Genomic DNA, 13,403 nt, shown 5'->3' with positions numbered 1-13,403 from the left:
ATTTTAATTGATCGATGTTCGACATTTCTGGCCCAAATTTAATAAACTTGTTTTCTGTTGTTGTTTTTTGTTGTTGTTGTTTTTTTTGTTTGTTTTTGTATTGTTCCAGTCCTATATCAGTATAGATAGGGTCTTGGCTTCACAACACGACCTAATTGGATCTATGGGTTCGAACCAACGATGAGACATGTCAAGGGTATATTTTAAAATGTAAACCACGTTAAGTAATGGAACTTGCTGTAACTCAGCGCGATATAAATGTACTTGTGTGTGTGTGTGTGTGTGGGGGGGGGGGGGGTCATGTCCCGCCCTACATGTTAAATGATGGTAACAACAAGATATGAAGTGAGTAGAAAAGTGTCAGAAGACAATAGAGAATAAATTTTTTTTCGCGGCGGTGGTGGGGTTTGAACCTGCGACCTTATTGGTACGACAACTCCGCCTGGCAGGTGAGAGCGTGGCTCTACCGTGTGAGCTATCCACGAATACATAAAATATTCGTTTCAAACCCAAGTCATATTTCTAGAGACCTCTCTCACCCACTTCTTGAAGATCGCAGGCTCGCTCGCGCACAACCATCGCGATGCTGTTGGCCAGGGACCCCTTGTAAATCGCTTTGAGCACGTTTAGTGGATATTGCGCTATATAAAAGCTCAAGTTTAGGGTATGCCCTTAGTCGTATCATTTATTTATTTAATAACATAATCAGCGGAGGGCAGTAAATTGCGGAGCAGTCAAGTACTTGCTCTGATTTCTATAAACAACTTTCTTTTTTAAAGTGGATGTTGATAACCCAAGTTATTGTAGATAAATGTTTATCATCACTTCCTTATTAATTGTATTTGCTTTTCCCGTCCTTGAAAATTGGAACGATTTGAAATTGGTTGCAAATGGTGCGGTTTTTGCTCTAGTATCGCTGTGGTGCCTGGCAGCTGATAAACGTGTGTGTGTATGTGTGTGTGTGTGTGTGTGTGTGTGTGAGTGTTTGTGTGTGTTTATGTTTGTGTGTTATTTCAGGTATTTAAGTAGGTTGGTCAAATTTATACATTGCTATTGCTGTGACAGTTTCTTTCGCTTTATCTCAATCATCTGGGTTGTCATTTTGGTATTTCAAAGGCCAAAATTTCTAACAGTTCGGCATTTTAAAAGTTAGTTGACACCTAAAAAAGTACAAATTGGATTTGGTTGCTTTAAACGTTAAAGAAAAATTAATAAAGCACATGTTTTAACTCTACACAGATTAATATCAAATGTAGACATTTTTAAACCGATTTTTTTCGTTAAAAAAAATAAATTGAACGGCGTTTTTGCCAATCAAAATACTTCCAGTCATTTGATGCAAACTGAGGATTTAATGCTACTTTACTGTTAATTTTAATATTGGGATTTGGGTGGACTAATCATAATTTCCACATAATTATTTAGTAACTCGTTTGGCATTTTTTTTTAAGATAAAAAGATAAAAAATAAAGAAATAACCTGGCAATGCTGATATGTATTATCATTGCGAAGATTGTTTGTTTCGAGTAAGATGTGTTATTTCTGTTGTCAGTCGCTTCGATAAATCATTTGATTGTGAATATAGAAACTTATGAACATAATATTGTATTATAATATGCGGTGGTGTTTATTATAAGATATTTATTGATTAAGTTACGGTGCGTATTTATTATTTTTAAAATGTTTTTCTGCTCTTTACGATTAGTGTGCGGAATATCGGCTCGCAGAGAGAATTTTAAGATGATTGTTGTTTGTTGTTAAATGATTATTATTTGTTTTTGGTTAATAATTAATTGATTAATCAATTAATTTACCTTTTGATTTACCAATAAATTAATTTACCATCGATAACCCACCGCATCGATCTGGTATAATGTCAGAAGAAATAAGATGACGGAAATTAGTGTAAAGTTAACGTTCTTGGAATAAGGAAACGTTTTAGTTTCTTGGTAAATTAAGAAACAAAAAATGATGTTCTCGAAATTAGTTCAAATTTTATAAGTTTTAGTTTTTAAAGAAAGTTTTAAACAGCTGGTTCTCCTGGACATCATTTTGTTTTGTAAAATGTTTTTACTTATTTATTTTTTTTCGGGGGGGGGGGGGGGGAGGGGGATTAAATTGAAATTTGATACGAAATAGAGTCTGACGGTCTTTTGTGTAAAATTAAACAAAATAAAATAAAAAATCCCACCACAATACTAATTTTGAAAAGCTGTGGAAAAATGTAGTATCCATTATTTTCTTTGGGATAAATAATTTTTTAAAAAATAGTCTAAAAGAAGAAAATGACAATTGAACACCGGAAATTAAATACTGAAAAAAAAAAGTTTAAAAAAAGTCGAAAAAAAGGGTGGACAAAGTTTTTACTTTTCACAAATTTTCAAATTAACTCTATAGACATTTTGTGCGTATTTCTGTCTACTGGCACAGTCGCAAATCTCATAACTAAACCAAACCACGCATACTTGAGTTTCAACATGAACATTATAATAATCTTATAGAGAAAACGCATATAATAATCTTTTAGCGAAAACGCGTATAATGATCTTTTAGAGAAAACGCGTATAATAATATTTTAGAGAAAACGCGTATAATAATCTTTTAGAGAAAATACGTATAATAATATTTTAGAGAAAACGCGTATAATAATCTTTAAGAAAAAAACTCGTATAATAATCTTTTAGCGAAAACACGTATAATAATAATCTTTTAGCGAAAACGCGTGTAATAATCTTTTAGAGAAAACACGTATAATAAATCTTTTAGAGAAAACACATATAATAATATTTTAGAGAAAACGTGTATAATAATCTTTTAGGGAATACGTGTATAATAATCTTTTAGAGAAAACACGTATAATAATCTTTTAGAGAAAACACATATAATAATCTTTTAGAGAAAACACATATAATAATATTTTAGAGAATACATGTATAATAATCTTTTAGAGAATACGTGTATAATAATCTTTTAGAGAAAACATGTATATAATCTTTTAGAGAAAACACGTATAATAATCTTTTAGAGAAAACACGTATAATAATCTTTTAAAGAAAACACGTATAATAATCTTTTATAGAAAACACGTAAAATTATATTTTAGAGAAAACACGTCGAGATCGATTTTCTCTCCGGTTGGCTGGCAAAAATGAGAGCAAACAGTGAAGGTGATGTCAGTTGCGATCTGCGTTGTTTTTCTTTATCTCCCATGTTGTAGAGCGTTTGTCAAGTGGTTGGGATATCCATATTATGGGATGAGTCATAACGACGAAAGTAGAGCAAAACAACAATAGATAGTGAAAATAAGTGACCCGTCGTTTCAATTTGGTATTATGTATCTATAAAGTTTAGTAGATGCCCAAAAAAAAAACAAAACATCTTATAAAAAGGTGAAATTCCTTTTTTTGTCTCAAATTCCTATTTTCATGCGTTCTGATTCCAGTTTTGGAATGTGAAAGATTGGCAGGTCTGTTGTGACAGAGGATACGTGTTTTTTTTAGTAATTACATTTAGACAGTATATAAACAGGTTAAATGCTGTAATCTGGAATGACTCGTATTTAACAAATTTGCCAAAAAACTCGTTCCTCAAATATCGATCGATTTTATTGACCCTCATCTTTGGTTAAAAACTCTCGAATCTGGGACCCCGCATGCTATCCGAGTGATCTCGAAAACGCAAATATGGGCTTGATTTAACATTGTTGTAGTAGCGAGACAACATTTTGCGTTGGTTTGAGCGTTTTCCATTTCATCAATGAGCCCATGACAATTTAGGTCTTCAGACCTGCAAACAGTTACACGTCGGGTTATCCCATAAGTTTTCAAATTTCACATTTTCACTCACTCACTCACTCTCTCTCTCTCTCTCTCTCTCTCTCTCTCTCTCTCTCTCTCTCTCTCTCTCTCTCTCTCTCTCTCTCTCTCTCTCTTTTTTTTTTTTTTGTTTGTTTGTTTGTTTTTTTTTTTTTGTTTTTCTTGTTTTTTTAAGTGCCCAAGGCAAGTTTCTGTACGCACTCAGTGTTTAAAGTCTTTAAAAATTGAAATTGATCATTTTTAAATTAAACAGATAAATTTAGTTGTAATCGTCGTGTTCAAGTAACTTCTGGAGATCCTTTATATAATATGGGACAACACTCTTGAATCCACTAAAAGATTTTAAAAATGACGTCCAAGTAACTTTCAGAGAACCTTTTTTATAATATGGGATAATATTCTTGTCTTTAAAACTGACCATTTTATCCTTCGGAATATCAAACAATACGTGAATCAAACCCAATTTCGTTTACAAGATTACGTCGAAAATACGGTGACTTCATGTTATTTTAAAAAAATCAACTAAATTTTATGTTCTTGGATTTGTCAAATGCAAACTATTTTCTGAACACTGGTTCTGGTCGGGTCAGTGATGGTCAGTTGAGACGCCATGATGGACCAGCTATTGTTCTCACCACAGCCACCACTGGTCAAATACCAAGGCCACCACCATCATACTAGCACTAGTGACTCAACTGCTCCATTCGAGTGGTCAGCATTCGTACTCCCACTATCACAATCACCTCAACCAACAACAATACTGACACAACAGAGGCAGCAGCAGCAACAACAACAACAACAACAACAACAGCAGCAGCAGCTAGCGCCCCTGTCGCCACCCCCAACACCACAAAGTTTTCACATCAACTGTTCTACATTTGAAATGGACGAGGCCGATTCTAGACACAGAGGTAACGTTCATTGATTTAAAGCAAAGAGAATGGCTGAGACTATTTCGTGTTTCCACAGTTTTAGTATTCTCCTTTTTATACGGGTATAAATCCTCTAACACTATCTATACTGCCTATGGTCTGGTACCTATTCCTGTTAGATTTGAATGTAAAGGATCTTACTCAAAGTCACAACACCGGGGCATTTTTTTCATTGTCACCCGTCTGTCAAGTGACGACGTTCAATTTCTCTTGAATTGTCACAAAAAGACATTTTTAAAAGGAGGAGGGGGGAGGGGGGGGGGGCACGTACCGCGTGATAACTGGCACCTCTTCAAGCTGCAAATCTTTTGGCGTGATGCTTCCCCCTGACCCATCCCTATCTAGTATATCTATGTATTATTTAATCCCTACGCCCAATATTGACACCCACGTCCACATTCTCCCTTTCTTTGTTTCGAACCCAAAATCCTCTTTCCCTTTAGGCTGGGGTGGTCAGGGATTAGCCCAAGTGGTCCTTTGGTTGTGCTCCCGATTCTCCATTCATGATTAGGCAGGATTCAGTCGGGAAATGAAGTTAGCGATAACTTTCTGCCATTTATAATAAAATACAATCCGTCTGCTTAATTGGTCCCATGGTTAATATACCCACCTCCAGATATAAAGGACGGAACTGGACACTGGTTTATTTATTTATTTATTTATTTATTTATTTATTTATTTATTTATTTATTTATTTACTCATCTATTTATTTATTTATTAATTCGTTCGTTCATTCGTTTATTATATATATATATATATATATATATATATATATATATATATATATATATATATATATATATTTATATTGAATCGTGTTTGATACAAATATGGTACGGTTAGTGCTCGACATGAAGCAATAGAGCGAATTATTGTCTTAATATTTACCACAATGTTGGAGTCAGTCTACATCGATGTTTCAGGCCTTTTCAGCCATCGTCAGGACTGTTATTTATATATATATATATATATATATATATATATATATATATATATATATATATATATATATATATAATGACCGATGTGTTCAAATGTGTACGTCGTTGACTTTGGACTTTATGGTCCGCGAATATGATACTCGATTTCGGACCTGTATGTCACAGGTTCGAGGACTGATGTCGGTGGTGCTAAATTATTGAGTCTTTCACACCAAAGTTGTGTGGGGTATTGTATGTCAAGTATGCCGATCAGGTTATTTAGGGATTGAATTAAAGCTTCATTTTTTTAACGTGCTCCAATGTCGGAGCCGAAGTTTTATATCGTTGTCACCCATCCGGTCTCTTCCCATACTTAACACCGCTCGACTCTTTGCTACAAGACGAAACAGCGTATCAATGCTTTCATTTTTCTGTTGGCTTGGGCAAGTCAGTCTGGTAAGGCAAGTGGGTCATTGAAATTGAAATCCTCCTGCGGACGCTTTTGGTCAGGTCAGGGATTATGGTGAATGGTGCTTGAAGCGATCTCTAGCTGATAGATGATAATACAGAGAAACTTTGATTGTTTTGTATGTTGTGTGTACATTGTAGTGTCTTGGGTGGCTATGTGGTCTAGTGGTATGACACTCGCTTTCGGATCCGAAGGTCCTGAGTTCGAGCCTCGCTTGGCGCATAGTTGAGTCCAACAGCGTTGTCTCTGTCCGAAAAAAATGTAATATCGCCTAACAGGCGTCATATCCCGTCCTACATGTTTGTGTTGCTGTTGTCCATGGACCCCTTGTAAAGCGCTTTGAGCCCGTTTAGTGGATATTGCTCTATACAAAAACTCAATTTGATTTGAATTTGGGGTGAACCTCCCAAAAAATGTCACGCAGCGAAGCTTGGTATCAGCCAGTGCTTGTGGTAAGTCATAGTCTTGTGGATTGGTCTGATCAGTGTTGAATATTATTTGTTTTGATGATCAACTAACTGTTGATTCGGGCTTGTTACCATTTAGCCTTCAGGTTTGGCAACATCTTCAACTGAAAGCCCCCAGAACAGCCAAAGGAGACACTGGTTTGGCGTTGTATTGTTCCATATTTCATACATTGTTTTGTTTTTAAATTGCTTAGATCGCTTCTTGATTATCGTTATACATTGCAAGGAGAGTCGAGTCTCTTTGAACAAGTCTCATGTTTTAGTCCTTTTCTCTCTCCTTACCGATCATTTTCATTTTTTTCCCCAAACAGGCTCAGCCAGCAGGAAAAATGTTGTTTTAAAAAAAAAAAACTCAAACAATCTCTCTACAAAACAACTTTATGTTCTTATTAATTAAGCAAAGATCATTGTGGTGTACAAAATAAATCTGAATAAGAAAAAAATGTATATTGTGTCGTAATAAATGTGACGATTTTGCGGTAGATAGGTGGTAAGGAGAGGGTTAAACAAATATTGTGAAGGGAGTTGGGGTGATGGTCTGATTCTCATTTGTAGAGTACTCATCTTACCAGCAAAGTCTCGATCCCCGTTAGAGTCGATATATTATATATATATATATATATTTTTTTTTTTTTTTTTTGACCTTTCATTCACTCAGCTGGGTTTGAAAATCATAGGGAGAGTAGGCTACTTTGCGATAAAGTAACGTCTTATTTACATAAAGGGAACACGTGCTACTGTTGGTATAAAGCCACAGATGCCGGAATAAACTCCGGTTCCATGGGCCTTATAGAGTTATATAGCAACAAGAGATCTACCTATCTATATCCCTACATCCACTTCCTATTTTCCCCTTTTCTCTCTCTCTCTCTCTCTCTCTCTCTCTCTCTCTCTCTCTCTCTCTCTCTCTCTCTCTCTCTCTTTCTCTCTCTCTATGTCGCTATCCGTATCTATCTATCTATCTATCTTTCTATCTATCTATCTATCTATCTATCTATCTATCTATCTATCTATCTGCCTGTCGATATATGTATGTATGTATGTATGTATGTATGTATGTATGTATGTATGTATGTATGTATGTCTGTCTGTCTGTCTGTCTGTATGTATGTATGTATGTATGTATGTATGTATGTATGTATATATATATATGTATTATATATATATGTATATATATATATATATATATATATATATATATATGTTATGTATTTTAATTTCCGTTGGAAATGATAATTATGATAAATTTCACAATCTTACCGACATGGTATAATTCCTATCGTAATTTTAATTGCCTTGTATTGTATCCCGTCAGATAGTGTTGTCTTAGTGGTCATGTACCAACACTCCTTGAAAATGGTTTATCACACAATGTAGATAGTCCAACACGAGCATGATACTAAATCCGACCACCCATGTCATGGTTATAATAAGAACATTGAGCTTTTATATAGCGCAATGTCCACTAAACGTGCTCAAAGCGCTTTACAAGGGGTCCCTGGCCAACAGCAACATTTAGCATGTAGGACGGTACATGACGCCTGTAAGGCGATATTAAATTTTTTTGGGGACAGAGACAACGCTGTTAACAGCCAGGTACTAATTTTACACCTGAGTACGGTGAGAGAATGTGAGTAAAGAGCATTTTTCCAAGGACTCAACTATGCGCCGAGCGAGGCTCGAACCCAGGACCTTCCGATCCGAAAGGGAGTGTCATACCACTAGACCACATAGCCGCACAAACAGTCAAGCGGTGAAAACGACCATGCTACTCAATCAATGTGGTCATCTAAACTATTAAAGACGAGAACCAATTTATTTGAAGTCCTAGGTTTTCTCATTTTTTACAGGCCTGGTTAGAGTTTAACTCAAGCAATCATCAGACCGATTCCTTTCTATTGTTCAAAGGGTGACACAACGCTTTATTTTTTTTAAATTACCATTGGATATCGTCTTTATTTTCCAACAAGAGGGAGGGAGGGGAGGGGGTCAGTAGCTCAGTTGGTAGAGCATTCGCCTCGCAACCAAAGGACTATTATCTCCCCTTTGACTTCCTGACCCCTCTATCCACCAAGTCGGGCATATTGGGTGGTTTTCTTTGTTAGATCTAATACAATTTACTATGCCATTGGCCAGCGTCTTGTCCATACGGTGTCAAGCAATGGTTATTGTCCTTTTGAATTAACCAACCAACCAAACAAAAAAACAAAAAACAAAAAATAAAAAAAATAAATAAAAACCCAAACAAACAAAAAACAAACAAGCAAAATCCGATGGGCTTGTTTTGTTATTTTGTTGGGGTTATTTATACATTTGAGAAATTATGACGTAAATTTAACCTAACCTTTTTGATGAAACACAAATTCACAAATCTAAACTATATTGAATGTCACGTGATCTCGTCATATTCCCTGGGTCAATCTATTCAAACAAAAGGTATAAGTATAAGGGAAATAAGATAACCGTCAGGAGCTAATCGCCCCATTGTTTTTGTTCAAACCCTAGATTAATCTCTCTCTTTCTATCTCGATATTTGTATTTCGGCGCATCCTTTTCATCCCCTTTATCTATTCATTATTATCGTCCGCATCATCATCGTCATCATTAGTTTAACTTATCATTTGACATATTTGTCTTGCGTATCTTTTAAAGGTGTGAGGGTGGACAGAAAGGAAGGGAGGTACAAAAGTTTGTAACTTTCTTTAAACCCTCGGGTGGTGTTAGGGTTAAGAAAACGGAGATTGGAAAATAATGAGAGGATCAACGGCTAATCCTTGTTCAAGTGATTATCTATCGAGCCGCTTTCAAACTTGAACAGTAGGCGGGGCAATTCAAAAGAAAACAATAATTTAATGTTGTTGCCTATCTGATCGTGAACGTGACCTTAGTATTGTAGGGAAGGAATTATTGGAAGTTATTATAGTTGGAGATAGAAAGTTCAAAGTTTGTCGTGGAAGCCAGTAAGATGTTATCGTTGTTTTCTGTCGGTTCAAATTATTCTCTCCCTTTTTTTTTTTTTTACTTCTTTTTATTTTCAGTGTACCATTCTATGATTAATGATTATTATGGTTACCGACGTTTTTTTTTTATTTTTTATTTTATTTTTTTTTTTCACATGTCGGTCTAGATCAACCAGCATTCATTTGCATTTCTCCAGTCTTGTGGTTTGACACCCGCCTTCGGACTTTGAGGTCCAGGGTTCGAGTCCCACTTTGAGTAGCGCAAAGTTCAGTTCTTGGAATAATAAAAAAGCTCTTTAATCTAATTGTCTCACCGTTCCCAGTTGTAAAATGACCACGTGGTCGTTAACAGCGTTGTTTCCGTCGAGAAAAGAAACATGTAATATCGCCTTAAAGGCGTCATGACACGTCCTACAGGTTTAGTGTTGCTATTGGCTGGAGACTCCTTTTGAAGCGCTTTGAGCACGTTTAGTGGGTATTTCTCTGTATAAATGCTCACGTTTTCAATACTCAATAAAAGCGCCATCATTTCACTTTTTTGTAAATACTCGCGTCGACATAGACGTCTATATTTTGTACAAATACAATGGCTAAACTTCTTTTATTTCGTTTTAACCAATAAACTTCAACTCATAATAATGTACTGGTATCGATTAATATGACTCCAAATGGATATTATGGTTATTATTATTATTATTATTGTTGTTGTTGTTATTATTATTATTATTATTGTTATTATTATTATTATTATTATTATTATTATTGTTGTTGTTGTTGTTGTTGTTATTATTGTTGTTGTTAGTGTTATTATTATTATTATTATTATTATTATTATTATTATTATTATTATTATTATTATTGTGTTGTTGTTGTTGTTGTTGTTGTTGTTGTCGTTGTTGTTATTATTATTATTGTTTTTGTTAATGCTAATGTTATTGTTATTATTATTATTATTATTATTATTATTATTATTATTATTATTATTATTATTATTATTATTGTTATTATATTATTATTATTATTATTATTATTATTATTATTATTATTTATTATTATTATTGTTGTTGTTGTTGTTGTTGTTGTTGTTATTATTATTATTGTTATTGTTAATGTTAATGTTATTGTTATTGTTATTATTATTATTGCTGTTGTTGTTTTTATTATTATTGTTTTTGTTAATGCTAATGTTATTGTTATTATTATTATTATTATTATTATTATTATTATTATTATTATTATTATTATTATTGTTATTATTATTATTCTTCTTATTATTGTTGTTATTGTTGTTATTTGTTCGTGGTGGTGGTGTTGACTTGGATTTGAGAATAAGTTAAGTTGACTATCGGCGCCGACTGATATTGTTAGAATGCTTGTACATTGCAAACAAAATGACTACTAGCAGGCGACTTGTGATGTATGAAACGGAGATTGATTTTTTTTAAAAATGTGATCTTGGGTTATGGCACTCGCCTTCGAATCGGAAGGTCCTGGGTTCCAATCCAGTTCTGAACGGCGCATAGTTGATTCATTGGAACCGGCTCTTTACTTACCTTCTGTAGTCGAACTCAGTGTAAAATGAGTTCCTGGCCGTTAACAGCGTTGTCTCTGTCGGCAAAAAGAAAAACAAAAAATGAATATCGCCTAACTGGCGTCATGTCTCTTCCTACATGTAAAGTTAAATGTTGCTGTTGGCTAAGGACCCCTTGCAAAGCACGTTTAGTTTTTTTAGCACGTTTAGTGGATATTGCGATATATAGATGCTGTTTTTTTGGGAGGACATATTTTTAAGCATGGCAAACCTTGAACATATACACAAGTTCTATTTATTTATATGTATATATATATATAAAAGGAAAGCGATTAATAATTATTAATAGAACCTGATTAAGATTATTTTGCTAAGGAAGAAAGACGTTAAAAAGTAAAGGAACAATGAACGGACAGGAAGCTTACAGTGTGGTCTCCGGCCGGTCGGTTTTATGGTCACCTCTAGGCCATTTTCTCGTGGCCGGTTTGAAATATTATAATGCTGTTGAATATTCATTAGCATTGTGGACGATTATCGGAAGCTGGGAAATATAACTGCAATTACCTTCCCTTGTTGCATATGTAATGAATTGATAGCGATTTGTGCGTATGCCGTTGAAGTGTGCTTGGTGTTGTGTGATTGTTGTCTTCGGTGTTGATTATGCGTGTGCAGGTTTATGGTTTATGACAATAAATACTGCGATTTGAGAGAGAGAGAGAGAGGGAGAGAGATAGAGAGAGAGAGAGAGAGAGAGAGAGAGAGAGAGAGAGAGAGAGAGGGATAGATAAAGGGTCGTGAGGATTAGTAGGTGTTATGTGACGTATATATATTATAAGTAAACCACAATGATCATCGTTCGTAATAGGAATTTCTGATTACTCGTTGGCTCCCACACCTATTATAATTAGAGAAGCTATTTCATTCACGATTGAGTTGGTCCATGGTATACACATAAGTGATACAGTATACTGTAATATATTAATACAATGGGATAGTATTGAGGTATAGTCATCCGTGTCCTTTTGTTACTCTGACAAAACAGTTTTCTCTCAATTGGATAGAATTTTTTTTAAACTTCTTATCTAACATCGAAAGATTTAATACAAAGCAAAAACGCACAGCAAAACAATCAAAACAAAACAAAACGAAACAAGACGAACGACCGTCATCAGCCTTTGACTTCAAGGTGTTTCGGGTTCAAGACATCTGGCCAGAATGAAAAAAAAAGTTTGTTTATCAGAGTATAGCAATAAGCTACTACTTTTTGTTACCGTGACCAGGATTATCACGGTAACGAGTGATGAGACTATTGGCTTACTGTGTATATTTACATAATACGTATTAATGAAATATTGTACATATTCAACAGGTCCTTGCCTAAATGGACATAATGATGCCAAATATTACATCCTTTTTTTTTCTTTCTTCCTATTCTGCCTCCTGTTTTGATATCTCCTTCTCTTCATCCTCCCAATATCCTCCTCCCCCTATTTCTCTTCCTTATCCTCTTCCTCCGCCTGCTCATCATCATTAATATCATGATTATCATCATTATCTTCATCGTCATCATCATCTTCATCATCGTCATCATCATCTTCATCATCGCCATAATCGTCGTCGTCGCCGCCGCGGTCGTTTTCGTCGTAATTATCGCTGTTTACTTCATTTTACCCATTGATTTTTAAAGATATTAGAAATGTTTGTGAGTTCTAGTGATAATATTTAGTAGTGGCAGTGGTAGTAAGTCGAAATTAACCTTTTACATGCGGGGCTCAATTTTGACTCTAGCCTGATACCACATTTCCATGACATCACATTTCCCTGACACCACATTTCCCTGATATCACATTTCCCTGACTACACATTTCCCTGACATTACATTTCCCTGATATCACATCTTTCCCTTTTCATCAAAATAGTAGAATCAGCAATCCGACTCTGGCACCTTTTTTTCGAAAATTATAACTGTTAAAACAAAGCAAAAGAAACACACACAAACAAAAACTCTTCATGGCTTTCGTTAGCACACCGTTAGCAGAACCCTTCTTCAGCCAACAACAACAACAACAACAAAATACAAACCAAAAAAAACAAAAAACAAACATCAACAACAACAAAACAAAAAAAAACCCAACAACAAACAACATTACTTTAAAAAAAACAAGTGGACGACAGAGAAATATTGGAAAAATCTTGGAACTCACCTCCAACCTGACACTGTATTTCCCTGACGTCACATTTCCCTATCACATCTTTCCCGCTTTCATCAACATAGTTGAATCAGCATTTCGACTCTGACTCGTTTGTT

The 13,403-nt window shown here is 34.7% G+C and overlaps 1 protein-coding gene across 7 annotated transcripts in view; it reads left to right on the top strand.

Annotated features, from left to right (window-relative positions):
• LOC144976899 (hepatocyte nuclear factor 4-gamma-like) overlaps window positions 1-13,403 on the top strand; it is a 106,379-nt gene that overhangs the window by 78,158 nt on the left and 14,818 nt on the right. Inside the window, exons 1-2 of one of the 7 annotated variants that reach the window (XM_078921465.1) lie at window positions 1,501-1,526; window positions 4,069-4,726. The exons of 5 other annotated variants lie outside the window; for them this stretch is intronic. In XM_078921465.1, the coding sequence (XP_078777591.1) occupies window positions 4,426-4,726 (301 nt within the window). In that variant the 5' untranslated portion in view covers window positions 1,501-1,526; window positions 4,069-4,425. Of the gene's footprint in view, window positions 1-1,500; window positions 1,659-4,068; window positions 4,727-13,403 lie in introns of those variants that run through there. One more of the 7 variants, XM_078921464.1, reaches the window with a different exon arrangement.

The sequence above is a fragment of the Berghia stephanieae genome, chromosome 7 (genome assembly GCF_034508935.2).
Source record: "Berghia stephanieae isolate SIO BIC M18660-M18661 chromosome 7, UCSD_Bste_1.3, whole genome shotgun sequence".
NCBI lineage: Eukaryota > Metazoa > Mollusca > Gastropoda > Nudibranchia > Aeolidiidae > Berghia > Berghia stephanieae.
Note: the sequence above shows the minus strand (reverse complement) of the source record. Positions and strands in the feature narration are given on the sequence as shown.